Source organism: Periplaneta americana, chromosome 12 (assembly GCF_040183065.1).
Source record: "Periplaneta americana isolate PAMFEO1 chromosome 12, P.americana_PAMFEO1_priV1, whole genome shotgun sequence".
Lineage (NCBI taxonomy): Eukaryota > Metazoa > Arthropoda > Insecta > Blattodea > Blattidae > Periplaneta > Periplaneta americana.
The window spans coordinates 162683619-162711384 of NC_091128.1; the positions used below are offsets into that span (position 1 = coordinate 162683619).

Sequence of the window (27766 nt, forward strand, 5' to 3'; positions counted from 1 at the left end):
TTAATACATACATTGTTGGATTTGAAAGTAGACACATTAAATTTATCGTTGTTCCTCTACAACTCTGGTCATGCTGTATTTTACATTAGAACTATTACAACAAGAAATGGCTCTTAATGTGTGATGTCGCAGTTTTGACAAGCAATCTGAAACTTTATGTGAAGTGCAGACACGTGTTAGAGAAATTTGACAACTTAATGTCGTCTGTCTATTGCTAACATCGTCTGACTTAACATTAAAGGTCCTGTAGTTTCTAACCTGAGAAAGTCTTAAATTTAGCATTATTACATTTTATTTATACTTTGTAAGATCTTCAGTTTTCCTCTACTTCTGTCAATAATTTCGGAAGCAAATATATGAAAAATGCTGTTATAAATATTCAAATTTAGGAACACAGTCCATTTTTTATTAGTGAAAACTACAAAAAGACTCAATAAAATGAGGTGCATGTTTTGAGTGGGTCATTATGTAAGTATATATCGTCGTTGATTTTATGAAACCTCCTATGTGACAGTACAGAGCAAAATTTTTTCAGGAGGAAGGAAAAAGTAATTAAACATCAATAGACCAACATGAGAATATTAGATAATTGGGTGGAAAACGTTGGTGAATATGGTATTGTCGAGGATCAATGTAGGCCTATTGATATTTAATTAATTTTTTCTTCCTTCTGAAAAATTATACTTTGCACTGTCATATAGGAGGTTTCACAAAATCAATGACTATATGCACCATACAACATTTAGCATTGTTTTATTGTGTTTGGTTGGGTTGAAAATCATTTTATAAGATCCCTTATGGTGTTTCTGAAATGAAGTCAGTCAGAGTAGATCCGTGACAAAGAGGTAATTTGTGGCAAAATCTTGCAGGTAGGTCATGTGGTGGTGACCTGTATTTATAATTTGTATTTTTAATGGCCGTGTGAAAGTTTAGTTAACTTTTTGGGGAAAATGCAATAATAATAATAATAATAATATATTTAATATACTATTAAACTGTTTTAAATGCTACAGTAAAATGCTACGAAGTTTCATTATTATTATTGTTACATTTGTTATTTCACTACAATTGAATTTAACTAACATTAATTTAAATAAACGATGAATGAAATGTATACTTCAAAGATCTATATCTAGGTCAACATATAAGTAATACATTTCCTTACAGCTTACAACCCAGCTTGTGCGAAAGGAAGTCACCCTGAAAGGCAGAAAAGCAGAAACACGTAGAAATATTTGAAGATCTAAATAGAGTTCCCATCTTTCTTTATGTCTTGGCCGGGACAGTTTAACGAGGAGAGTATGAAGGGCATTCGTAATATGAATTATCATGCTCGTGATTATGTGTGTACAAGTGCAGAATAATGATAAATGCAGTCATTTTGCACGGTGTACAGTTTTAGAAAAAAGTTTTGTCGCACAGGAGGCACTTTATAAGTCCCAGAAAGGAGGCAATGCTCATATGGGCCACGGACCACTTCCCTCCCCCCCCCCCCCCCCCACTCTTTTCTCTTCTATCACTCTTAGATAATCCTATAATATGATAATAGGAGAAAATAAATATACTATAAGTTCACAGGGCTAACGGCTTCGAAGCTGGGTACCTGGTTCTAATGAAGTGCATAGGTAGCAATATAACATGGGGGCATGAGATAGTTACTCTGCCTGCCATAATAAAATTCACTTCAGTTAAATTCCCCAATGTAAAAAAAAAAAAAAACAGTGCGCATGATGATCTGGGGCCATTCGTCTAGTGCCAGCAAGATTTTTATATTGCAGAAAAGAGCTTTACGTATCATAGCAAGAAAATCTCATTTTGAACATTGTAAAAGCTTACTTATTAATTATAAAATAAATAATTTTCTTGGAATTTATGTCTTCTCTTGCCTGGTTTTTATAAGAGAAAATATAGTTAAATATTGTAGTAGATCAAACATTCATGATTAAGGCACTAGGTCATGTGATGATTTGAGTTTTAAATATTGTCGCACTTCCAAAGCAGTGAAAAGTTATATAACTATGAGAATAAAATTTTTTAATGTCTTACCTGTTAATGCCAAATGTGTTTTTCCCCATTTTAAAAAAGTTCTCTCAAATGGTTAACTGATAAGACTTTTTACATTGTTGACGAGTTCTTTAATGTGGGGGTGAATGATCTTGTTTTTTAATTTGTAATGTTTCCTTTTAACGAAGCCTATTTTCGTTTTAATTATTTAATGGCCAATAAAATATTATATATAATTTATTTCAAGAAATAGTCTGCCCAGGCATCCTGGGTTGCCAAAAACACAGAATAACACACATATAAGAATAGTAATGATTACAGTAAGATAGATGAGCCAAATTTAAATGTGAACTAGGAGCTTAAGTTTAAGAAATAATAAATTTGTACATATATTTGTAACAAGCGCACACTAACGAATAGAAAGGGGGGGGGGGGGTATTATGATATTCCGTATAAATGATTTTTCAGAATTGCCACAGACCCTTTAATGGTTGAAGTAATTATTTTTGGAATGATGTCATGGATTCCAAATGTTTTGATAGTGTTTACAGTTGATCGTGGGATGGTGCCCCTCGCTCCGATCATTAAACCATGTACTTCCCAGGTGCCTTCCATCTGATATTTTTCTCGAAAATACGGAATAGTAGGCTCATAAATTTGTTGTTTTTCTTTGTTGACCTCGGATGGTTGGGTCTGGCTCATCTCAAATCTAACAGTTGGGTCCAGTATAAAGCCTTTACTATTAGTCTTGTCTAGAGCCACGATGTCCGCTCTTCTAATTCCGCCGCCTTCAGACGCAACGCAGTGCACCTCTTCATGGACCTCGAAGGATTTGTTTCTAAGGGCTTGTGCTATTAGTTTTCGGATGTTATGATGGCGTGAATTTCTCAGGAGTTCTCCATGCTGACAGGATCCTAGGACGTGTGCTAAGGTTTCAATCTCGTTGCAGTATCTGCAATGGAAACCGTCCAAGGATCTCCCATGAAGACTTCTCACTGGTGCTACGTTAGCATTCATCTTAATTGCGTCCCGCCATTCAGAGGAAGATAGACCCTCCTTAGAAAAAATCCACTTATTTCCGGGAGTATATTCTTGAAATAAAATAACACCTTTTCCTTTATGTGGAAGCGCACACCATTTGTCGTACTCTTGTTTCCTAAGATTTTGTCGTAGTTTATGGACATTGATGTTATTTATATCCAGATCTTCAGGTGGAATTTTTAACTTCCTGGAACATACTTTCTTTTCTGCTGCTATGTTCCTTGTAGAAACGACAAGAGGATTCGAGGTTCTCAATAATGTGTTGCAAATATTGAGATGCTGTAAATATGCTTCCCATTGAGCTTTGAAAAGGCTGAGACCCTTATATTTACGTTCGGTGTACAACATCGCGTCGGGCGTGTCTCCTGGCAAACATAAAATTTCCTTCACCGAACTTTTAATTAACTTATCCACATCTTCGAGAAACCGGTCAGAAAGCTGGTGAAGGGGAGCATTTTGAAGAGGATAAACAAGTATAGGCCAAATATACATATTTAAAACATTGAGTTTTTGTTCTGGTTTCAGAAGATAAGTAGATGTTAAAGCTTGGATCTTATTATTATTATTATTATTATTATTATTATTATTATTATTATTATTATTATTATTATTATTATTATTATTATTATTATTATTATTATTATTATTATTATTATTATTATTATTATTATTATTATTAGCATCATCATCATCATCAGACATACAACGAAACAAAAGTAATTTTATTACCTCAACTAGTCATTCTCTTGTGAACCAGGTCGCTCGTCTTCTGATCATGTGCACTGCCTCCTTTCTGGGACTTCTAAAGTATCTATACGACAAAACTTTTTTGTAAGACTGTACTTCTGTTAATCATATTACGTAATAAACTAATGGGTAGGCACAATTTTAAATTAATTTCATAATGTCAGCTTCATGTGTAGATTTTTTTCCTGTTGACGCTATATATAGTAATAGCACCAAGTTTCTTTTGTGGCACTGTATCATATGAGGCGTTCAGAAGTCAACATTATTAACTCCACTTTTGGTTATTTCAGAGTTTATAAGTTGGCAATGTATTAAATTGACCATATTTTCAGTGGTCAATGTGATTTGCTCCATAGTTCAGTAAAAAGCCCACAGACTGCAGTATTCTTCTCGACTACATCACAGAATTAATAGTGTGTGTTTAACTTTAACCTTGAATATCTCAAAATCTTTGGAAAAGGAGTTAACCATGTTGACTTCTGAATGCCTCATATTGTTCATACTGAGAGTTTTTGTCGAAAACAGAATATAATACAGTGTTACAAGAAACTAGGATCATGCTTCATAGTTCCTTATTCTGCTCATACTCTAGCAGGACAAAATAACATCTTGGCTAAGTTAGGTGGGCACCCGATACATTTCCGGAATAACCGTACTGAACCAGGACAGGTGGTAACCCTAGGGCCAAGAGATTGGCAAGATAGTGCTGCTGTGGAAACGTGAATAAAAGCAGGAGTGAAAGTTGACTGTTAGTGATTTGCATGCTTTACAGTCATATCCTCAGAAAACATTAGGCCTTACTTTTACTCACATTATTTTCGAACTTGTACCTTATAATACGTCCATATAAGAAAAAAAAAATGCTTCATGATGCTTATGGTGTGCTATCACTATTGCTGAAGTTGCATGCATTGGAGATATCAACATCTGTTTATCTTTTGAAGCTCATCTTTATCAACGGGTTCATTGAGTGAATTCTTGCTGTTTTATTTTATTTTATTTTTGAGTTGGTGTATTTGTGTTACTCAATTTGCATGCTGATATAATGGGAGGAGAAGGAACAGAAGAAACAGCTGTATCATTTCACTGCGTTCTACACAGACATACTGAAAGTGTGGTTGTCACAGTACACAATCAGCATTGAGTGCATACTACTAGTCTTTCGTGATCACATTGTGTGTGCGTGTGTGTGTTTGTAAGTGTGTGGGAGTGAAATACTTATCCCCATCCCTGCAGTGATTTTTTTAATCATTTTTACTTTCAAATAATTTTGTTTACTTCAAAATCATCCATTCCGCCTCCTTTCAAAACTTGATCCTCTGTCCCCAATTTTGTGGCATTACGAACCAAGAGTAGGTAGACATTCAATAAGTAGGTGGACTCTCAAGTCATAGGGTCAGCATGGTGTAAGACAACATATAACAAACATATCTAGTCCCTTCGAAAATAATTCCATTCCAGGAATTTAACCTTAGTCAGGTAAATATCCTTATGCTTGAACGAAAGTGGGAGCCTAATTTAATTAGGCTATGTCAAAGTACAGTTGATAAACTTCACTTCAATGTTGAAGATCTGGAACACATTCTTCTACACTGTCCATCCATAAACCACAAAAGAAGTAAATTAAAATCATCAGTACCAGTTGCAGAAGACACAGCCCTGCAGTATATATTGACTACACCCCAACTCTGGCTACTAGCAACAGACATCTATAATGAACACCCATCAAAATACCCCTCATTTCTCGTGAAAAACAACAACTGAATAGACTACAGTGGACTATAGTGGACCTTATGTTGTCAGCAAACAGCTGGATACATTAAGAAGATTGATTGATTCACTTCAATGTATTTCCTATATACAGGATGAATAGGAAGTAATGTCATTAATTTGAGGTGCTGTTCTTTGGGATATTCCAAACAAAAAGTATCATTTCACTGCGTTTTCTCGTTTTTTGCTTCCTTTTTGGATATTATTTATTTTATATGATACTCATAATCATAATCATATTATTCCATAGCCAGTGATTGAATTCCAAATATGCTGAGTCATTTTAAGAGAGTAGTGTATTATGATAATAAATGATTGAAAGAATGTTAGTTTTTATCGTTTTTTGCTTCCTTTTTGGATATTATTTGTTTTATATGATACTCATAATCATAATATTCCATAGCATGTTTTGGGAAAGCCAGTGATTGAATTCCAAATATGCTGAGTCAATTTAAGAGAGTAGTGTATTATGATAATAAATGATTGAAAGAATTTTAGTTTTGTCCTTTATATGTGCAGAAATTTTATGCGAACAAATGTAACTTTTCGTTCTGCAAAGGAATTTTACCATGTTTATTATCATAATACATTGCTGTCTTAAATTGACTGAGCATATTGGGAATTAAATCAATGGTTTTCCCAAAACATGCTATTAAATATTTCATATAAAACAATTTTTTCGGGTAGTTTAAGTGTCCAGCTGTCGTGATATGTAACATGTTAGTGAGAGAACACCTCGTCTGTCCTTTGCAGAACGAAATGTTACATTTGTTCGGATCAAATTTCTGCACATTTAAAGGACAAAACTAAAATTCTTTCAATCATTTGTTATCATAATACACTGCTCTCTTGAATCGACTGAGCATATTGGGAATTAAGTCAATGGCTTTCCCAAAACAAGCTATGAAATGTTTATATAAAACAATTTTTATCTCGAAAAGGAAGCAAAAACGGGCAAAATTGTATAAAACTGTTTTGTTTGAAATATCTCAAAGAATAATCCCCTGAAATTAATGACATTACTTACGATTCATCCTATATAAATGACTAAGCAATATTCCTATCTGGTCTTTTGTAATATGTAAACAGATTTTGTAATATCTTTACAAGTAACATCATGTCTTTGTAGGATATTTCTAGTAAGTTTATATGAAGATCCTTTTGCACCAAAGAACAAACCTCGCAACTCCCATGTATAATTCTTGTCATAACTCTTACTTAATTAAGAAATACATTGGCGATACAGTGATTGTTTTTCTTCATCTACAATCTAATGCCTGCCAAGAGTTCTTCTCAGATCGGGCTATTGGGTCAAAACTTACTAGTTTCTTCGTAGACTTGTTAATTGTCACTATATCAACTCGCTGATTACTGCCATCCTCAAAAATACAATGTACCGGTACCCCTTCATATATATATCCAGTTTGGCTCTAAGGGAAGATGCAATAGTGGTCCATACCCTATGATAGCGCGAGTTTCCTAACAGGTCCTCCTTTGAACAATAACGGGAGACGTCCAACTGTTCCAATTTCTTCACAAAATAGAAACAATTTTTATTAAGACTGACATAGTGACTACTCAAGTTCGTATAGATTTATGACTTTTGGTTACCACTCTCTGATATCCAAATGGAGTTTTGTTGTACATGTGTTTGTATGTATTTATTCGTATACTTATTTAAAAACCTAAATGTCTTCTGTTGGTATTTCTTAAAACGGAGTTAAATAAGACTGGAGGATTATTATTATCTATGTATATAGAACATATGTGATCTAATAAAATTACATTATCCTTTCTGCAAAAAGTAATTACAAATATGGAAAAGTTGTTGATTTTGTTTAGAGCAGGCTTTTTTTTTTTCTAAATTAAAATTAATAAAATTAGTATACCATTTGCAAAGACTCGGAATTTTTCTGATGGCATGGTGGTGTTGTAGAATGTATGAAGTGATTATAGTAGACAGTATTACAATATCATAGTTGCATGAGGTTTGAGTATTCTTGTGCTACAGAAAGTGTTATGAAGGTAAGCAAATTAGACACACCAAAATGAGCATGGAAATTTGATTGCTGGAGTAACATAAAATCATATGCATCTAATTTCCACGATAATTTTTGGTTTTGGTTCAAGAAGATTGAAGAGTACAATTCCAGTAACAAAATTAACAGCAGATGTGGTATTACAGTTGCCTCCCTCGACCCTCTCACTTCTTGGTCAGACTAATTTGTGGCATGTGTGTAGCATTTGTTCAGCTCCCAGTTGTAGGCCGCTTTATGGTCAAATATCAGCTGGTAATTCTGGGGGTGCATGTTTCAAATGACCCAGATTGCTCGCTGATATCAGGCTTTGAACCGGCAATTTCAGCTTGATGTTATCACTGCTTATGTGTTGGAAGAGTACAGGCATGCCTGCATGTGACACAAGGACAAGCAAGCAGCTTTCTGTATCAGGTATCATCATAATTATTTAGTTGTTACTATTTTATATCATCTTCTGTTTCTTTGAATTTATGGATTCTGTTGTGTTTCACATCATTACATTAATAAATTATTGTGGTTAGAAAGTGCAAAGGGGTTATTTGTCAATATTAAGAAGTTATTATGATGACAATGACCACCGATGATTGTGATGATAATGACTTAATTACTAGCAATACCAATAGCGAATTATAAAAGTAACATCATTTATATCCGTAATATATCAATCTCTTCTTCTCATTGTCAAAAAGTATCTACCATGAGGTTTTTACAAAGGCCATTAGCTACTATTAACCTGTATTTACAGAAGACAGTCGAAATGATAATTGGATTGTCTGTGCTTACGGCTCTAATTTTCAGAATATGATCCTCAAAAGCCAATGGTGTGTGCAATGCGAAATATTTATTTATTATATTTATTTTATTATAAACAGTTTTGTGTTTTAATGCGATGTTCTCAACAGTCAAAATTACTTTGGAAGACTAGTCTCTATTCCGGAATCAATGTCATGTAACTTTTGTCAGTTAAAAACATGTTATTCTCTTTTTTGTTTTTTACATGATACAGTATATATTGACTATACCCCAACTCTGGCTACTAGCAACAGGCATCTTTAATGAACACCGATCAAAATACCCCTCATTTGTCGTGAAAACAACAACTGAATAGACTACAGTGGACTATAATGGATTTTATGTTGTCAGCAAACAGCTGGATACATTAAGAAGATTGATTGACATGATACAGACCCATTTGCACGAAGTTTCATGACTAATCTAAATATAGTCTGATTATGAAGTTGAAATCCTGAAATATCTACAAAAGTTTGCTACAAAGCATTCTCCATGAAGATAGCAAGAGTCCACACCTGTGGAGTAATGGTCAGCTCATCTGGCCGCGAAACCAGGTGCCCGGGTTCGAATCTCGGTCGGGGAAAGTTACCTGGTTGAGGTTTTTTCCGGGGTTTTCCCTCAACCCAATACGAGCAAATGCTGGGTAACTTTCGGTGCTGGACCCCGGACTCATTTCATCTGCATTATCACCTTCATTTCATTCAGACGCTAAATAACCTAAATGTTGATACAGCGTCGTAAAATAACCCAATAAAAAAAAAAGATAGCAAGTCCTGTGTGGTTTGAAAAGAACTTCCCGTACTTTCAAATAAATTTTTGGAGAGATTAGCATACCGGTACTAGAAGTGATGAATTCTCTAGGGAGCAAATCCATTATTTTAAATCATTAAATCTATTATTAAATACAAATTCAGTTTATTGTGAGGTTTGTTTGATTAATGAATTTGGCATTGAATTAATAAATGGCATCTGCTGCATTATTACATTAAAGAAACATTAAACCATAGAAGTTGCAATAATCTTAGTCTCTAAGAGATCGTATTTGCGCACATTAATTTTCTGTGAAACAGTTCATAGACTGGAATTGTTAGAAATACTGAGACAAAAGACGATAAATAGTTTATCTTCTCATTCCGTTTCCTACCAGAAAGATGATATTTGATGTTGATAATATAGAATTTTTAAATTATTTATGAAGTTCATTGAGATATAACAAGTGTGGCTACACTAGTACCACGATGGAACTGTAAGTGTAATCTCATGTGGTAACTGTGAGTGACATGAACTAACTCAGATTGCCATGTGGGGTTTCACATGCAGCCCTGCAGCCATCCACGGAGGTTGAAATAAGTGTTAACTCTAGAATTAGTAGAGTCCATGTTTGTTTTACATTTTTAAACAACAGTGACATAAAAATATAAACTCTGTACCTGCTCCAGTTGTTGTAGTGTTGCATGTCAAGAGCTTTTAAAGAAGAATGGATTAATTGAAAGTACTTAGTTGTAAATTAAGAGTAGATTCGTTTGTCTTGCATTTTAGTACTTGTATGCACTATAATGTATTTGAATGTGTGGATTAAAATGAGGTTCACTCCAAAAGTAATGAACTACGCTTAAAATGTATCTTATATTCTGCAACTTACTCGTACAATAGATAGATAGATATATCTTTTAGGAACAAACTGCTATTTTTCTCCATAATTTTCGCTTCTCACAGCCTTACGCCTTTTTAGAACGAAGGTATGTATGCCTGCAGAAAAATGAAAACTTCATCTCTTTATAGCTACCACAATAGTTTCATTCCCAAACTTTGTTTTGCCGGTGCAGTTTTTGAGTTTCTCAAGCAGGTCATGATGTAAAGTGTCAGATGAAAGCTGTGAGGTCAGTTAGCAGCAAGATCAACCCCAGTTTGCAGGATAACATTGATCAGGGATTATGCAGTAGCGGAACATCTACCATCTGTTGATGTCTTCAAATACATTAGAGTAGTGAATTAACTTTACTCAACCTCTCCATACAAACCTCAGAATTAAGGTTGAATCCTTTCGTCAGTATATCCATAAACATAATTCCTTTAATATCTGCAGTTAATCATTGTTATAATGTTTCCTACCGAATGCACAAATTCGATTTCTTCTTCTACTTTTTATTCAAGAATTTATATGATGTCTGTCATTCCATCCATAAAAATCTTCTGAGGATTATTTGTGGATATGAGAATTGACAGTGATTATTCTTGTGGGAACTGAAAAATTAACTAAAAAATATAAATTCGAGATTTACCATGTGATTGAGCGTTCATAACTTTGTGTAAAACTGTAGAGAGACTGGAGTTATGTTAAAAAAAAATTAGCATTTATTTCCTAAAGAATCTATCTACATTGTGCAAATAGGAAAACTGTGGGAGAAAAGTGTTTTTTTTTTATGTAGGACAATACTTTTGGAGCGATACTCGAACATGTAGTATATGCATAAAGATAAGCAGTTCGTTCAGTCTGAAGACCGTGTTGTTATTCAATTTATTTATATGAGGTCTAAACTTAAATTGTTGTTTACTATCCAATCATATATTATTGATGATGGTTTATATAAGCAGTATAACAAGCAAATTTTTCTTTATTGAAAATTGTAATAATTATTATTTTAAATTAGTAAAACTTAATCTCGAAAATATCATCTCATTGCGCTATACCTGTACTCTGACTTAGGGGCTAATTCCAGAGATATCCATTAATACTTGCTGTGTAGAAAATTGATCATAATGATCCCATAGAATTGATCTCAAAGACAAAATACAATGTTGTAGTTAACCTTTGTTTTCTGCACTAGTAAAAAGAGTTATTGTGAATTATAATTTATTATAGCAAGGAAAACGGGAATTATTTATTATGGCAGGGAAAACTGGAATTCTACAGGAAAATCTCCTCGGGACTCATCGTTTTTAACTAAAAATTCTACATGGACTCATCAAGATTTGAATTTGGATCTCACGGTTGAAAACCACTGCTGTAGCTATTTATACAGGGTGGTTCAGTGACTGTGTTACAAACTCTTAGGGATGATAGAGGAGATCATCCCTAGGAGTTCGTAACAGAGTCACTAAATCACTCTGTATAATTATGTGACTTAATGTGAAGTAGATAAATATACGTACTGCTTTTGATAGGACTTTTACCTCAACTGTCACATTAGATGCAATATTCCATTATTTTATTTCCCAAGTCTTGGCAAAATTATTTTTTTTAACATTCCTTATTCTTGTTCATTTACGCTGTAATAACTAGTCTAATAACACTTATTTTACAGTCAATTCCGAATAGAGTTCGGATCCCAACTCGAATCCTGGTTGTGTCATTTAACTGATTGACTTTTTTCCGGGATTTTCCCTCAACCTATTAAGAGCAAATGCTGGGTAACCTCCATTGGTGGACCCTGGACTCGTTTCTCACTTAAGGGGAGACATAGGCCAAAGTGCAAATTTTCAGAAAATCAATATCTTCTAATGTGCTGCACCTGGAACTGCGAAGTTCTGCATAATAATTTGTAATAGTCTGTGATTTTTTCGAATTTTTTCTTTTTACATCCAGTTTTTTATTTTTTTTTTAAAGTCATGCATTACTATGCATATATACCTTTTTTTTTATGGAAACTGGTTAGTGAAACAACATGTACATACATGTAGACCCCATTATACGTGGTTTCATTATCCACGTTTTCGTATATACGTGATTCATATTTAAATCCCAGTGATATCATCTAATTCTATGTGAAAGCAATAATACGCGATTCATGTTATTCAGCATGCTTTGAGAACTATTCGTGACAATTCGGAATCAATTCCAAAAAGTATTCATTCATCAACCAAGTTAAGTGTAGCTAGATGCGATTCGAGTGACAATCTTACCATCAAGTCTTTCTGGCAACAGCTTAACATTTGGATGCAATTAGAGACGTGTCGAATGTTATCACTCCTAAATGTTTGAATAGTGTATGGAGGAAACTGTGGCCTGCTGTTATTGAGAAATCTTTTCCTTGGATGCTTAATTTCTCAGTGTAATGATACCAACTGGCCAATTTGATCCCCAGACCTTATAGCTGTTTTTTTTTTATGTACGGATATCTAAAACAAAGAATGTTTCAAACCTGATCATAATGCATTCAGGATATGGAGTCCCAAATTTATTGCAACATGTCATGAACAATTTCCAGGTAAGATTGCAATAACAAAGCATAAGATACCGAGGGGATCCTGGAACACTTCAAATGTGTCATTTTCAAAAAGCAGTAACATGCCAATAAATTACATTGTTCAAGCCGTATCCTGTGTTCTTTGATATTTCTAAATCTAATAGTCACTTTAGAACAGCATGCTGAAATTCGTCAGAACCAACTGCCAAATCCTGTACAACGACAATGCTTGGTTTGTCTCACTCTGGGTTACGCCATCTCACTGAAGGGGCTTGTGTTGTCTGAAGGGGGACTAGAGTAAGGAGGGGATAACTCACAACAGAGAAATTGAGGAAGCAGTGTTATCTTTCATAGTCATTTGGACTCGAACTCGAGATGTATGTCTTGCTTCTTGTGTCTTCACAAATCAAGTTGAGCACTTTGTACATTAGCAGTTGTTTTCGAATATATGTACAAGATAATTTGCTTGGATATTTGTTGTCAAATGTGTATATTTTTTTTTTATTTAATCGAAAATATGTTTGATTGCTCTCTCTCTCTCTCTTCCTTTCTTTCTCTCTTTCTCTCTCTCACACTCATACACATATTGGAGAAAAATACCGGTACCTATTTATTGATGTCTTTGTGGGTTTACAACCATTTTTAAAGTCTCTTTTTAAACGAGTTTATTATTCACTGTACAATGGGACGGAGTTACGCAACAATAGAGCAACCGACAATTCGAAAAAATTTAGATATTTGCACAAATCTGTTGGCTGGATTATTTAACTCGGAAAAATCAAGAATGCGGTAACTGCATTTTGCTGCTACTTATAAGCAAAATTCGTTTATTGCATAAAATTCATTTATGTATTTTGCTTTCCAATATTAAATCAACTGGTCCGTTATTAAAAACCAGTTAGCCCTTTTTTTTAGTATTATCTGTGCAATTTTTATAATAGTATGAATATTAAAATACTTCTTGCATAAAATGTTTAATAAGAACCAGAGTTATTTCAATGGTTAGTATCTCGAAAACAGGTTTTTGGCTGTTTGTTCTCTTATTCAGTAACTCCGTCCATTTAACAGAATAAATGCTGTTATAAACCATCTTTTTATATTATTAAGAAAAATTTGATTTTTGAACTTCTGGAGGAATTCTTAATAATATAGACTGGTAAGATACTAATCGTTCTTTTCTGTGTGTTATAATACATAATTGTCCAGTATGAGCATTGCCATGGCATGCTTTGTTACATAGATTTTTGAAATGGTAACTGATAATGTATTTATTATGTCCTTGATAGGTAAACAAGAATATAATAGTCTATTTTGTTCGTTAATTTGAATGCATGGACTTACGAGATTACAAATGTAAGCATATTATAACTTGTGCATGTAGTATGGTCCTATTAATAGTGTTGTATAATTATATACTGGTAATTGATATATTTATTGTGCCCATAGTTGTTAGTCATTTCAGTAGTATTTTTTTAAAAGATTACTTTTCAGTTTTTTGTTTTTTTAATTATGTTTAATTATTATTTATGCACAACTTCGCCATGTAGTACAATATGTAATACTACAAAATATACCTTAAGAATTAATTTTGTTGAACTGTCTTGTAGTTTGGTTGAAATATTTCCAAATAATTATAGAAAAGTTAATTTCGCGTGTTTCTAACTCTTCAAATATTTCGTACTTCACTTCTTATTCTCATTTTCTCTGTTTTTATGTAATACAGTAGAACTTCGATTATCGTAGTTTTTGACAGTAATTTCTATTAACCATTGTTTGCACTGTCTCGTATCTGTAAATTTCTGCTGAATGACTGACAGTCACATGATCTCTAGCATCATTAGTCATGCGCCCAATTGTTTTGTAATATTATGAATCACGTATCCTGACCCAGTTCCCACAGAATACAGTCGAGACAATTGGATTGTAGAGAGATGTGTTAAGTCATTGAAGTTCTTACCGTACATTCATCAAGGTTACAATGTAATAGAACGCAGTTCTGTAGGAGAAAAACTATTAATGACTAACACTTTTAAAAAATGTAATCTTTAAATACTTTTAAGATAAAATTTAACTAAAAAAGATATTTATGTCCATTATAACATATTAATAATTGTATGTAAAATAAATCCTAATATTGAAGTTAACATATTGCAAGTAGTAGTGTAATATTGCTCGTAATTTACGTAAAATGGCGGCAAAATTAAATGTTATTATGTTTGTACAGGCAATTAAATTGTAATAAAAGATCATTTTGTTCATTTTCAACCTATAATAAAATTAGTTTATAAATGACTGGATTGAATATTCAGGACGAATAATCCCTGTAACTTAAGTTTAAATTATCAGATCACAGCCGTCTCGACAATTTCCACAGTTATTGGTGATGAATAAATGGTGATAATCAGAGTTCTACTGCATGTCTTCATGATAGTACCCAGTAACAACATGTTAACTCGGTTTTCTTTGCATCTTACATTACGTACGTTTTGATTTAGTATTGTTGTCACTACCCTTAGTCATGCACGCTGCTATCATCAGAGAGAAGTAAGAAGATTGGCAACAGCAGGTTTGAATGCATGCAGCTGGTAGTGAATGTACCTCGCATGGAGTCTTACGCTTGTGGCGGGCACCAAGGCATGAGTATTACATCAGGTACTGGTGCGTACTGACACCCAGTGCTTGTGTTATACTTACGTCTTGATGCCCATGCTCTACCCAGTCACCCATCACATGGAATTAACTCGTCGAAACCTTTCGTTGTAGCTGTTTGAAGGGTGTCAGCAGCTGCATGGATTTTATAGCTTTTGTTGGCAGTACCGTAGCAGTATAGTTCTTAATTTTTTTTTTAAATTTTTTAGATATATGTTGTAATTACGAGGGATTTTTTTTTTTTCAGAAAAAAAAAGAGGTATATTTTATTTGGATCTGGAAATGTCGTGTGAAAATATTGCATTTAGACTAAGTTTCTCGAAATGTAGGATCAATTACTTGCAGAAGTTTAATTAAATACTGATCAGTTATTACATTTTTTATTCAGCAAGCACTAATTTTTCCAGTGAACACTTCAAATGTTTTATATAAAGTTCAGTAATTACTTGTCAGATCCAATAATTACTTATACATTTTTAAGCTTGCTAAAGAGTTTATTTGAATATTTATTATTATTAGTTAGATAGTAAAGGAAATAACAACAAAAGAGGTGCAAGAACAGAAGGGGTTTTAGTCTCAGTAATTCAGAGAAGCATCTGAGATTTGAAAGAGGAAGTGGCAACTTCTTAACAGATTATTTTCTACCTCATATTGATTAAACAAGAGGTGGAACATTAAGTTTACAGCAGAAAATGAGTCTTTTACGTTATTTAGCAAGGCCATCTGCAATATATCATCTAAATGTGCATATTTGTTCATTTGTTAATTCAGTGAACACTTAAAATGTTCCAAGTATTACTTACCGGTACCAGTATTCATTTGAAAGTGAGTGATTGCTTTTAATGATCATTAATAACTCTCAGTGCCGAGTAATCACAGATTTCTCTGAGTTTTATTCAATTGATTCAATATGTTATTAGCAGTTACACCGTTTGTCTCCTTCCGCAATTAGTTTATGTATTTCGGACGTTGTTGCAGCCATTATGTTGCAGAGTATTTGCTACATTCATCAGTGAAATAGGAAATAGTGTCCAGAAAGAGAAGCTGCTAGCTCTCAAAACTGAAATGTACGGCAGATGTCACCAATACTTCGACTGGGAAGTGTTGCATAGTAGACCTACCTGTCTGTGTTTCTCTTTAATTCGTTATTTAATTATATGCGGTTATTTACATCTGTGGAATAGCGTGATAGTATTTGACAAGATGAGTCAGAGTATTCGTCATAGGATTACCTGACATTCGTCTTACAGTTTTGAAAACTGAACTAGGTAATCAAGCTCTACCGAGTCCACCAACAACATACTTACTTAGAAATTGTCAGAAGAGGACGATAGTACTCTTTTAGCAAAGAATATTGTATTAAATTTGTCTCCCATAATGATCAGCCACGTTTCAATTTCGTGGCTTCTGTTTTACTGACAGGAATGAAGTGATGTCAAATGACAGTATTTGGTTCACAAAAAAGCGTAAAGCCCCCCCATACTTCCATGACATAGTTTTAATGTGAAGTATTACGCTGAACTGCCATAGAACATAGCCTAATATGTGATATGCTCCATGTAGATCTGAACATTGACTGTATGACACACCAGGTAGTTTAATTAGAAATATAATTTGATTTGGACGATCTGGGCTGTGCATGGGATTCATATTATGAATATATCAGTAATTCTGAGTTTTCAACAAATTCGTTATTTGTACTTACAGCATGCATAAACTTTTTTCTGGTCAACATACATACAAGATATTAAATATTCTTTTTCTGTGAAGATTCTGTAATGGAGTAATCTGGTGAAGAATATTTACTATGGAAAAATGAGAAAAACTTCAGTACATCCTCGCCACTATTCACAAACACGACACTGCATAAAGGTATATTTTGTTATTAAGTCCACAAAATTAAATTTATGTACACAAATTTTCTATTGATCCGACATTTAATTTTTTTTTTTCTTTATAAAGCAGTAGAAATATTTTATAATTATTAAAGAATGGACGCTGGTTCAAACAAATTCTATGATGAGTGTACCTCATAATATATAAAAACTAATAACTGTGTCGGTCATTGCAATAAAGAACATTTTGACCAACAATACTTTCATCCATAATCTATCAAACAGCTTAAAGATATTCTACTGCAAATTACAACAGCGTCTTAAATGTTCTTATTTCATAAAACTTCTCTGAAATTATTCCATGATATAGGTTAACTATGTCTTCTTTCTTCTTCTTTTTTTCCCCTTAAAATTTTCTTTCATTTGTGATTGTCTTACAGATTTTGTTTTTCAAACTACTATACAAAAAAAATTTTGCAAGAATGTGAATGTTTTGGTCTCATATTGCAACGCATGAAAAATCTTTATGATATAATGGAGACCAATTTCAAAGTTCATGCTCTATATATCTTTTGTTTGAAACACTGTTTTTAAGAGTTGTCTGAGTTTAGTTTTCTATAGACTGAGGCCAGCTGTGCGATATACAGAGTGTCCCAAATTTAAGTTCAAAATAAAAATGTCACATAGTGTGATCACTGTAGCCAACCCACTCCCCAGATGTCACACCCCTTGATTTTTACCTCAGGGATTATTTTAAGTTGTAGGTCTACCAGGAGAAAACCTGGGATTCTCAACATTTAAAAGGTGTCTGGTGAAAACAGGGAATATCACGAAACATCATTATCGAGAAAAACAAGTTTTAATACCTGAACATTCCTGGTTTTTAATCAGTGTACCAAATGTCCAATGTTACATTACACGAATATTTACACTTCTATATTTTTTCTGTGATTGGACAGTTTTGTTGCCCCATTTACCACCTATAGAATGCGCTGTGTACCAAAAAATCGCTAAAAATTGACTTTCTTGATTTCCCCCAACACCCTTCATCTGCAAGTCCTTATCGTTGATCCCCGTCATGTGACGACGGACATATTGCAGCTTTTGCATCGGGACAGGTTGAAACACATTCACCGACCTGTGTCTGACTCTCGAAAGCCGTTATATTCAGCACATTATGTGACATTTCTATTTTTAATTGCTATTCCCTGTGTACGGAGACTTTTGGGACACTCTGTATTTATGCAGTAACATATTAAATATTTTTATGAATATTTGTTGAATAATGTCATTATGTATTTACCTGACTACAAAAATAACATTAATTGATGCATTTTTGTGTGTCTGGACTGGTTACAGGCTTAGGCTATGAACCATTCTCCATAATAAATTTGTTGAAATAATTTTTATTTGTATTACAAATGGTTATATTTTAAATCTGTCTTGTGTACATCGGCTTTATAATTTTCTCTAATCCCTTTTAGTAAAAGAGAAAGATATGTAAGGAGTTGAAATAGAGTAGAGATTTTAATACGTGAAAGGGTGTATATACAATAAACAGACTTATACAGTTTAATGTTTGGGTTAATACTGAAGTGCATTTATTTTGCTTTATGAAAGAATTGCTACTGGTACACATCTTCCATTATACTTATGAGGTTTGTTCCAGCACGGTTCAGAATCAATTCTGAACTGCCTGCTCATGTGCAGTAGCTCATTGAGAGTTCCATCAAGACTAGAACTGATTCTGAACTCCCAGGTCCCTGTTCCAACGTGCTTTAGAACTCATTCGGAATGAGTTAAATTGTTTCTCGATTAAGAGCAGGAACTGGGAATTCTGAAATGCTGACGCATGCGCAGATGGTTTAATCTAAAGTTATGGTTAAAATGCTTGAGACTAGGCAAGTTAAAATAAAATAGTCCATCATGAGTAATTTGGAAGCTGATAGCGATATATTTTATGACGAATTAAATTCGGAAGATGAATATAATTTTAATGTGAGAAGAAACTCCAAAGACCGTGAAAGAACAGTTCAAAAAATGTCCCAACAATGTAAAATCCCGAACTATAGTCCTGTCACTCTAATTTCCGGCAGCCAATTGCGTTGCAGGTCGGCTACATTTAAACGTGTGCATCTTGTGATTCGCTGATTCATTTCTTAAGGCTCGATAAATACTTAATATAATCGCCCGCCATTTTAGCTCTTTAGTTGGCGTTCGCAGAAAGCACACGAAGACGTTATTTGCCGCTCAATTATTTGCTCAATCACAGTGTGTTTGATTTATTATCATAGGAGCTACGACATGATAATGTTTAACGGTGTTGCAAATAGATTCCTCGCATGGTAGCTCGGCAACGTAAGAACAAAAATGGCGAATGATACTACCTACCTAGACTGTATAGAGCCTTCACTTTCTAAGACGTAAGCAAAGAGGCAGAGTCACGCCGGAAATAACAGCGTCAGGACTATAGTTCTGAAACTGTACACAACTGGCGCATGCGTCAAAAGAAGTTTAGTATTCGTAATGCGTTCTGAATTGCTTGTTGGAATAAACCTATAGATTGTGCAATCTGAACATCTTAACTCGAATTACAATGCTACCAGAAAAAAAAAATGTATTAAAATATGGTACCAAAAAGTGAATTCTAAAGTTGTGATGTTGAGAGCTTGGAGAGAGAGAGAAGAATTCAGCTTAAAAAATTTTTATTTGTAAAACAAGTGAAAGGTAAGCAAACAGAAATATAGCCCACTTAAGGTTTCCACATATCCTTATTTGAACAAAGTTCTCTATGATATATATAAAATACATGGATCCTAAAATATATAACATATGTGGAATATTTAAGTTGCAATTATACCCATTCTCACTGATGCCCTATAGCAGCATTCTTCAACATGTGGCACACATAAGGTGTAAAATTCTCTGGCACACTCATAATCTAAACCAGTGGTCCCCAGCAAAGAGGAATTTATGAGAGAATGAGAAGTATAATATACAAATACAAATAAGTGAGATAAATTTATATGCATTAATGTATGAAATAAAATATTTTCAATTTTATATGCATTATTTTATAATCAACATAAGGGGGAATGACCATGTGATGAATGGTTAAGGGTGTATGAGACAAAAAGGGTTAAGAAGAACTGGAACAAGATATATATTACTCACAAATAGAACTAACACACTTTTTTGTATTTTTATTTAAAGTTTATGTTAGGAATTTAAAATTTAATGATATAAAATTATTACAGTGCAATATTAGTATGATAATTACGGAATTATTCATATCTTTTTAATTTGTTATTTAGAAAATATGAAAAAATACGATATTTTTAAGGTTGGTACAATATTTTGACTTGACTGATCTGGCAACCTAGCTGCATATCAGTCATTCTCTTCTCTGCCGCTTGCATAACCTACACTGTGTTTAATTAATGTTGACTTGTGCCGCATTTGCTAAAAAGTTAATTTGTGGACCCATTTTTGCCATTCTCTTCACTTTTATTTTTCCTATTTTTGCTACGACAACCTTTACTGATATCAATTTCTCGCAACACACCAGTGGCTGCTGAAGAGAGTATTGCATAATATTCACTGAACATATTATTTCTGTCATACTAAGAATGTCAGTCATGGATACAGTACACAGAATAATAATGTTAGGTCTTCGTTATACTCGTATCATACACAAGATACTCAAATTGGCATCTCAACATAAGAATGTGATTAACGTTTAATTTCTACCATTTTTTCGTCATGATGTTACAGTGACGAAACTGAGGAATCAGCTGCAGGAGTCTGAGAATCGAGTGCAATCTGCCAGTCTCAATGTAGAGGGGAAAATTGATAGGTAAGTCAATACAGCACATGTTTCTGCCATCTCAATATACAGAGTAAGATTTGTAATGCTGCAAAATCTAGATTTCCATATTTTCGCGGTATTAAACGTTTTCAGTTTCCTTGGCAACCGAAAAGGTGGCTTTGGACATGCAGTTTGTATACAGCCATTTCTTCTAAGCTATTGATTTGGTTTTGTTTGTATTCTGTATCTACGAGTCAATTAATCTAGGAATGATTCACATACAGTATAATAACTTCTATCGGTGAATTAATGGGACTCTACTGCTGTGGAGTAATGGTTAGCATGTCTGACTGTGAAACGAGTGGGCCCGGTTGAAATCCTGATTTGGAAAAGTTAGTCAGTTGAAGTTTTTTCCGGGGTTTTCCCTCAACCGAATAAGAGCAAATTCTGGGTAACGTTTGGCGTTGGACCCTGAACTCATTTCGCTTGCATTATCACCATTTCATTCAAACACTATATATTCCGTGGTGTTTGAGTAAAGGGAGATGTCATAAAAATGAGTTTTGAGATAAAAGAAAATTAAACTTCGAACCCTTATTGCAAATAATTTTCTACACAAAATACATAAAATGCTAGTAGTATTTTGTTTATTGCACACCCACTTGTAGAATTTAACTTGTGTATTCACCTGTTGAACAAAACTTCATTTCAGAAAAAATGACCTAACCCCCTTTACCCGAACACCATCGATATATCCATAGCAATTGATAAAGCGTCGTAAAATAACCAATTAAAAAAATTAATGGAACTATTTGGAATAAAAAACACACAATGGTGCTCAACTTCAGGAATCCTCAGACGATATTCTTAGTGTTAATTTGTGTTATGTGCAATAAACGAGACAGGCGAGTTAATTTCGTCTGAAAGACTTTTTCGAAAAGAAATTTGTATTTATACAGTTTGTACCATAACCTTTGGGACACTCCTAAACGTAAATATTTTGGTGTATCTAAAGATAGTTTTGTACTGGTATTTAGTTTTATAGAGTTGACCAAAGCCTATTGTTTGCAGTAGTTGGCAGTTATACAGTAAAAGTAACAGTATAACGAAATCCTAGGAACCTCTGAAACTGTTGTCATATCGAAATATGTTATTTTTCTTTTTTTAAAAAAAAAATATAAAAAAAAAAGCAGGATTGTTCATTCACTTCTACTTACGCAGTAAATTCCGCAATTTTGCATATAGATCTGAAAAGTAAATAAAAAGCCGAATTTGCATTGAATTTCAAAGACAAAGTTTAAAGAATAGCATAGGAAAACTACAAAATTCAAGTTTTATGAAGCATTTTGTAGTACAAGAGGAGTCATGTTTGGGAAGTCATGTTGCGAGATTAGTGAGCTGTGATTGGAGACGCCATGTTACGAGATTAGTGAACTGTATTTTGTAGAAGGAAACTAAATTGTTAGAACAAGGGAACAATTGCATGAAAAAAGTAACACATCGTAGTAGACATACTACATTAGCTAGATATTTAATGACCACGTGGCCACTATGCAATTGCAATATTACTATAATATTTACTATTTACTATTTAATACTATTTACTCTGTGAAAAGATTTATTAAATCTACATACTTAGACTTCAACAAACAAAATTTGATAACACAATCCCAAGGGAAAAAATGGAACTCTCTGCATCAAAATCCACAGTTAATTCCCGATTTACCACGAAAATCGTCTGTAGCTGCATTTAGATTGGCAACGGGCCATGATTGTTTGGCCAAACACTTGCATAGAATAGGAATATATCAGTCCCCTAACTGTCCATTGTGCAACTCAAACCAAGAAATGGATTCGGAACACCTCAAAATCTGTGCTTCATTGGCTGGTCATGATAATGTCTTTGAAAAATATTGGAGTGCAAGAGGTCAAATGACTTTATTGTCAAACGCCTGGCATTAGAAAACAACAACATATTACTATAATATAAAATATTGTCCTACTTGCTAACGAATTGTATCCTATATTTAAAATATTTTTCGTTGAAAAAAGTAGATTTTTTTCAGTAAGCGGGATTGCCAGACATCCTGGATCTCCCAAGATTGTTCTGGATTTTAATGATGTGTCCAGTGTCGTGGATTGAGTTATATTTGTCCCGGAATGTTAAAAAAAAAAAAAATCGAAAAATGCAATTTTTTGCTCATTTCTATAAAAGTATTTTTAAAATTCTGTATTCATTTTTTTTTTTTCCAACATTGTGTCAACCTATGTTCAGTGTCGTCATCATCACTGCCTGCTTTCAGGCTCTATTGAAGTAAAAAAGATAGTACAGACCCAGAAAAAAAATTTGGGCCACCGAAATTTTGTTTCGTATTATATATTATACAGTATCTCTATTCTTTACTCTCTTTAGAAGTTTATTTATTATTGATAGGACTTAAACACTGTATTATCGCGCTAAATTCATTTTTAATTTGATAGAAAATATGTGCGTTTTCTTTCAGGTACCTCGTGAAGAATTTGGTGCTTGGATATTTCATGGCCCCACAAAACACACGTCCTCAAGTACTGCGGATAATAGGAACTGTGTTAGACTTCAATCAGGAGGAGCGTGATAGGATTGGACTAGAATCAGCTGGAGCGTCGTCTTCTTCTGGTTGGTTCAAAAGTCTCCTGCAACCAGGGAAAGGTCCTCCCAACATGCAGGTACATTATAAATGAAAATTTGTTTTGCTCATTTACAAAACAAAACTCTTTCATGCAAATCTGGCTTTCAGGTAGTAGCTCCCTTTAAAGCAGGTTTGAATAATTTCAAGGAAAAATTGTCCGGGGCTGGGCCAGGCCTGAAAGCCAGATTTGCATAATATATTTCGGTACTGAAGGTACGTTAACAGGAAGCCACAATTTAAGTCACAAGGAAAAATTGTGACGGTGTCGTGTATAGTTCCTGGAGTAGCTCAGTCGGGAGAGCATTCGTGTGCTAAGCGAAGGGTCCCGGGATCGATACCCGGCTCTGGAACAATTTTTCCTTGAAATTATTCAAAACGCTTTGAGATCAGAACGTCTAAATGTATGAGATCTAAAGTACTGTATATAATGTGTAATCAGCAGTTACGTCTAATGACAAGTAAGTCTACAATTTATCCAGGTATACTGGGAAAATGCCTCATGCCAAAATATCTTGAATTAAGTCTAATCTCAAATAATATCTACTATCGCTTGGTCTAGTGGGAAAAGGTTTCATGCCAAAATGTATATTTTTTAATTAGATCTAGTCACAAGTAATGTCTATTGAAGTATGGTCTAATGCTGTAGTAACAATATCAAATAACTTCATGGTACAATAAGGTAAATTAAAAAAAAGGAGATAAATAACATTGCAACTCTTAAATGCTATATCACACTTGTCTCTGATCAAACAAAACCATCTAATATTATCGCACATTGCCTGATTGGAAACAATGTCTATTAATAGTCCAGAAAGTGTGCTATGGGCTAAAATTGCAAACTGAACCATTAGAGGAAAATTAGAAGGGTTGAACCACCTTTTCAATATACCAGTATATATACGGTTACAGATATGAAAATGTAATTGTTTACAATGTGCAAATATATAATTTTCTCTATTCTAGGAGTCGAAATCTGTTCCATATTTTTTACATTTCACAACTTTCGACTACATTGGAAGTTAGACATAGAGGTATTGGACATTATTGTAAGTTAGACATAGTTGCAGTGGACTTTATTTGACATTAGACATATTGGTATTAGTCCCACTTTCTTAGACCTGTCCTTACACCTAAGAAATTAGACATTATTGTATTAGACATTAAATCTTTAGATGTGCTGACCTAGTGCCCAGGAAATTGAGATTGTGACTTTTGATGATGGAATACACTTTGGAAAACAAGACGTCATATATATATATATATATATATATGAATAGCACTGAATATATCAAACTTAATAGCAGTGGCGGCTGCTCCTATAGTCGCGTCACTGTTATTTCTGGCGTGACTCCTCCTCTTTGCTTACGCCTTAGGAAGTGAAGGCTATAAAGTCTTGATAGGTAGTATCGTTCGCCATTTTTGTTCTTTCGTTGTCGAACTACCAGACGAGGAATCTATTTGCCGCACCGTTAAATAGTACCATGTTGTAGCTCCTATGATAATTAATAAATCAAACGCACTGTATTTGAGCAAATAATTGAGCAGCAAATAACGTCTTCGTGTGTGTGCTTTCTGCGAACATCAACAAAAAAACAAAATGACGGGTGATTATGTTAAGTATTTATCGAGCCTTAGGAAGTGCATAACGTCATCAGCAGCGAATGACAAGACGCACATGTTTAAATGTAGCCAACCTGCAATGTGATTGGCTGCCGGAAATAAGAGCAATGTGACTGCAGTAGGTATGTTCAGATGATCCTACAGCAGTTGGTGATTTTGTATAGATAGAATTCATTTTCTGCTATTACCAGAAATAATACAAACTGCGAACTCAGAAGACATGGATGACCTGTGATTTTATGGGAGGATAAATTTGATTGAATAAGTCAATAAGCCCAAATTCATAAAGTGATTCTTTCTTTGGTCCACTGGAGGAAAGGATCTAATTGAGGCCTATATCAAAATTTATTTTGGTTTTTTGGTCACCCAAGTTAGAATTTATAAAACAGTTATATTACCAGTTGTTCTTTATGGTTGTGAAACTTTGACTCTCACTTTGAGAGAGGAACAGAGATTAAGGGTGTTTGAGAATAAGGTTCTTAGGAAAATATTTGGGGCTAAGAGGGATGAAATTACGGGAGAATGGAGAAAGTTACACAACACAGAGCTGCACGCATTGTATTCTTCACCTGAAATAATTTAGGAACATAAAATCCAGACGTTTGAGATGGGCAGGACATGTAGCACGTATGGGCGAATTCAGAAATGCATATAGAGTGTTAGTTGGGAGGCCGGAGGGAAAAACACCTTTGGGGAGGCCGAGACGTAGGTGGGAAGATAATATTAAAATGGATTTGAGGGAGGTGGGATATGATGGTAGAGACTGGATTAATCTTGCTCAGGATAGGGACCAATGGCGGGCTTATGTGAGGGCGGCAATGAACCTCCGGGTTCCTTAAAAGCCAGTAAGTAAGTAAGTATTTTTGGTCACCCTCAAATATGTGATGCATAAGTAGCTATGCACTAATAAAACATAGTTTTATTAAGTGCAAATGAGAATTACAATCAATAACAGATCGATCAGACAGTTAAATTGATGTTGATTGTCGATTGATGTTATGTGATTGTTTTTGGTATGTAATCCTCATTTGTACTTAATAAAACTATATTATATTACTGTATATCTACTTACATTATTTTCACCAGGATATGGTATAGTTTCACATATCATCTGTCATGAAAGAGGAGAAACGAAAGCATTCGAAAGCGTAGAAATGGTTAATTTAAAAGGCATATTGAAAACCGATAAGCTGGCACATTAAATGAGGATAAACAAGCTCCGTCTATACTTATTTTTAGAACAATTAACATAAAGATCTTTGTCACATTTTTGAGTTGAACGTTTTCGACTTGATTTGAGTCATAGATGACCCAATGACAAAGTCACAAGTCTTCAAATGACACCCCGTCACTAGTGTGTAATGCTTGTGTTTCAGTCACTGTCAGAAGCGTTTGTTCGGTTCCTTGAAAATGAGTCACAGCCTCAGCCAAAGTTGAGCTTGTTGCCAGAGGCGCAGGAGGGAAGTCGAAGTCGCAGTGAGAGCAGATCAGTAAGTACCAACATTATAATATAAATAAACAACGTAAACAGTAGTTATCCTGATGATTTAGTTCTCACTCTTTCCGTCTCTGGCTCTTTCCATGCTTATCAACAAAATAGAATGCACTCCAGCCAAATCCCGTAATTAATACAAGACAAGCAATTGAGAGGAAGAAGGGAATTAATCTTGTAATAAACTGATGTTCAATTCTGGCATCTTCGTTCAGAAGAAAACTTACTGGTAATTCACGGAAAAGGAGAGGAGTGTATCGTGTATGGGTTATGAAGTAAATTACTTGCTTCTTAATATGTGTCCAGCTATAAGCTGATTACACGATGTCCACTGTAAATCAAATATGCAATTGTCCAGAGCTGTGGATTGGTGAGAATTTCATGTAACAAGTGGTTTTTCATTTTTTCCTGCAGTTTATGGTTGGTGTGAAATAATAATAATAATAATAATAATAATAATAATAATAATAATAATAATAATAATGTTTTATTTTCGCTGGCAGAGTTAAGGCCATAAGGCCTTCTCTTCCACTCAACCAGCCTTAATCAATACAATACATATTTAAATTACGAATATTTACACTACACTTAAAAGGTTCTCCAGCAATATTCTTCAGTTAAGTTTTAACGACTAGTAGACTACATATTTATTTAAATTTAGATAAACCTATAAGGTAAAGTAGTAACTTAATTTATGAGCTAATTTAATTCAATCAATTATAATTAATTTGAGATTTGAGATAGCTAGTAAAATGATGAAAATTAATTTAATATAAGCATACTAGAACTATGTTACAGGGAGAAAAAAATATATATATAAATCTAAAATATATTTCTGTAATGAGAATATTAATGTAATTGCCATTAGAGGTTTTGTAAATCTATTTAGAGAAATTAATGATAATAATAAGAATGGACAGATGTTAGTTTCATTTTATGTTGTTGTTTTCTAATGCCAGGCGTTTGACAATAAAGTCATTTGACCTCTTGCACGCCAATGTTTTTCAAAGATATTATCATGACCAGCCACTGAAGCACAGATTTTGAGGTGTTCCGAATCCATTTCTTGGTTTGAGTTGCACAATGAGCAGTTAGGGGACTGATATATTCCAA

The 27766-nt window shown here is 33.8% G+C and overlaps 1 protein-coding gene across 2 annotated transcripts in view; it reads left to right on the forward strand.

The window, feature by feature from the left end:
• The window catches only part of Gmap (Golgi microtubule-associated protein), a 190198-nt gene that overhangs the window by 159742 nt on the left and 2690 nt on the right, over positions 1–27766 (forward strand). For both annotated transcript variants that reach the window (XM_069842445.1, XM_069842446.1), the window contains 3 exons: positions 20839–20920; positions 23377–23578; positions 26538–26651. In XM_069842445.1, coding sequence (XP_069698546.1) covers positions 20839–20920; positions 23377–23578; positions 26538–26651 — 398 coding nt within the window. The remainder of the gene's footprint in view (positions 1–20838; positions 20921–23376; positions 23579–26537; positions 26652–27766) is intronic.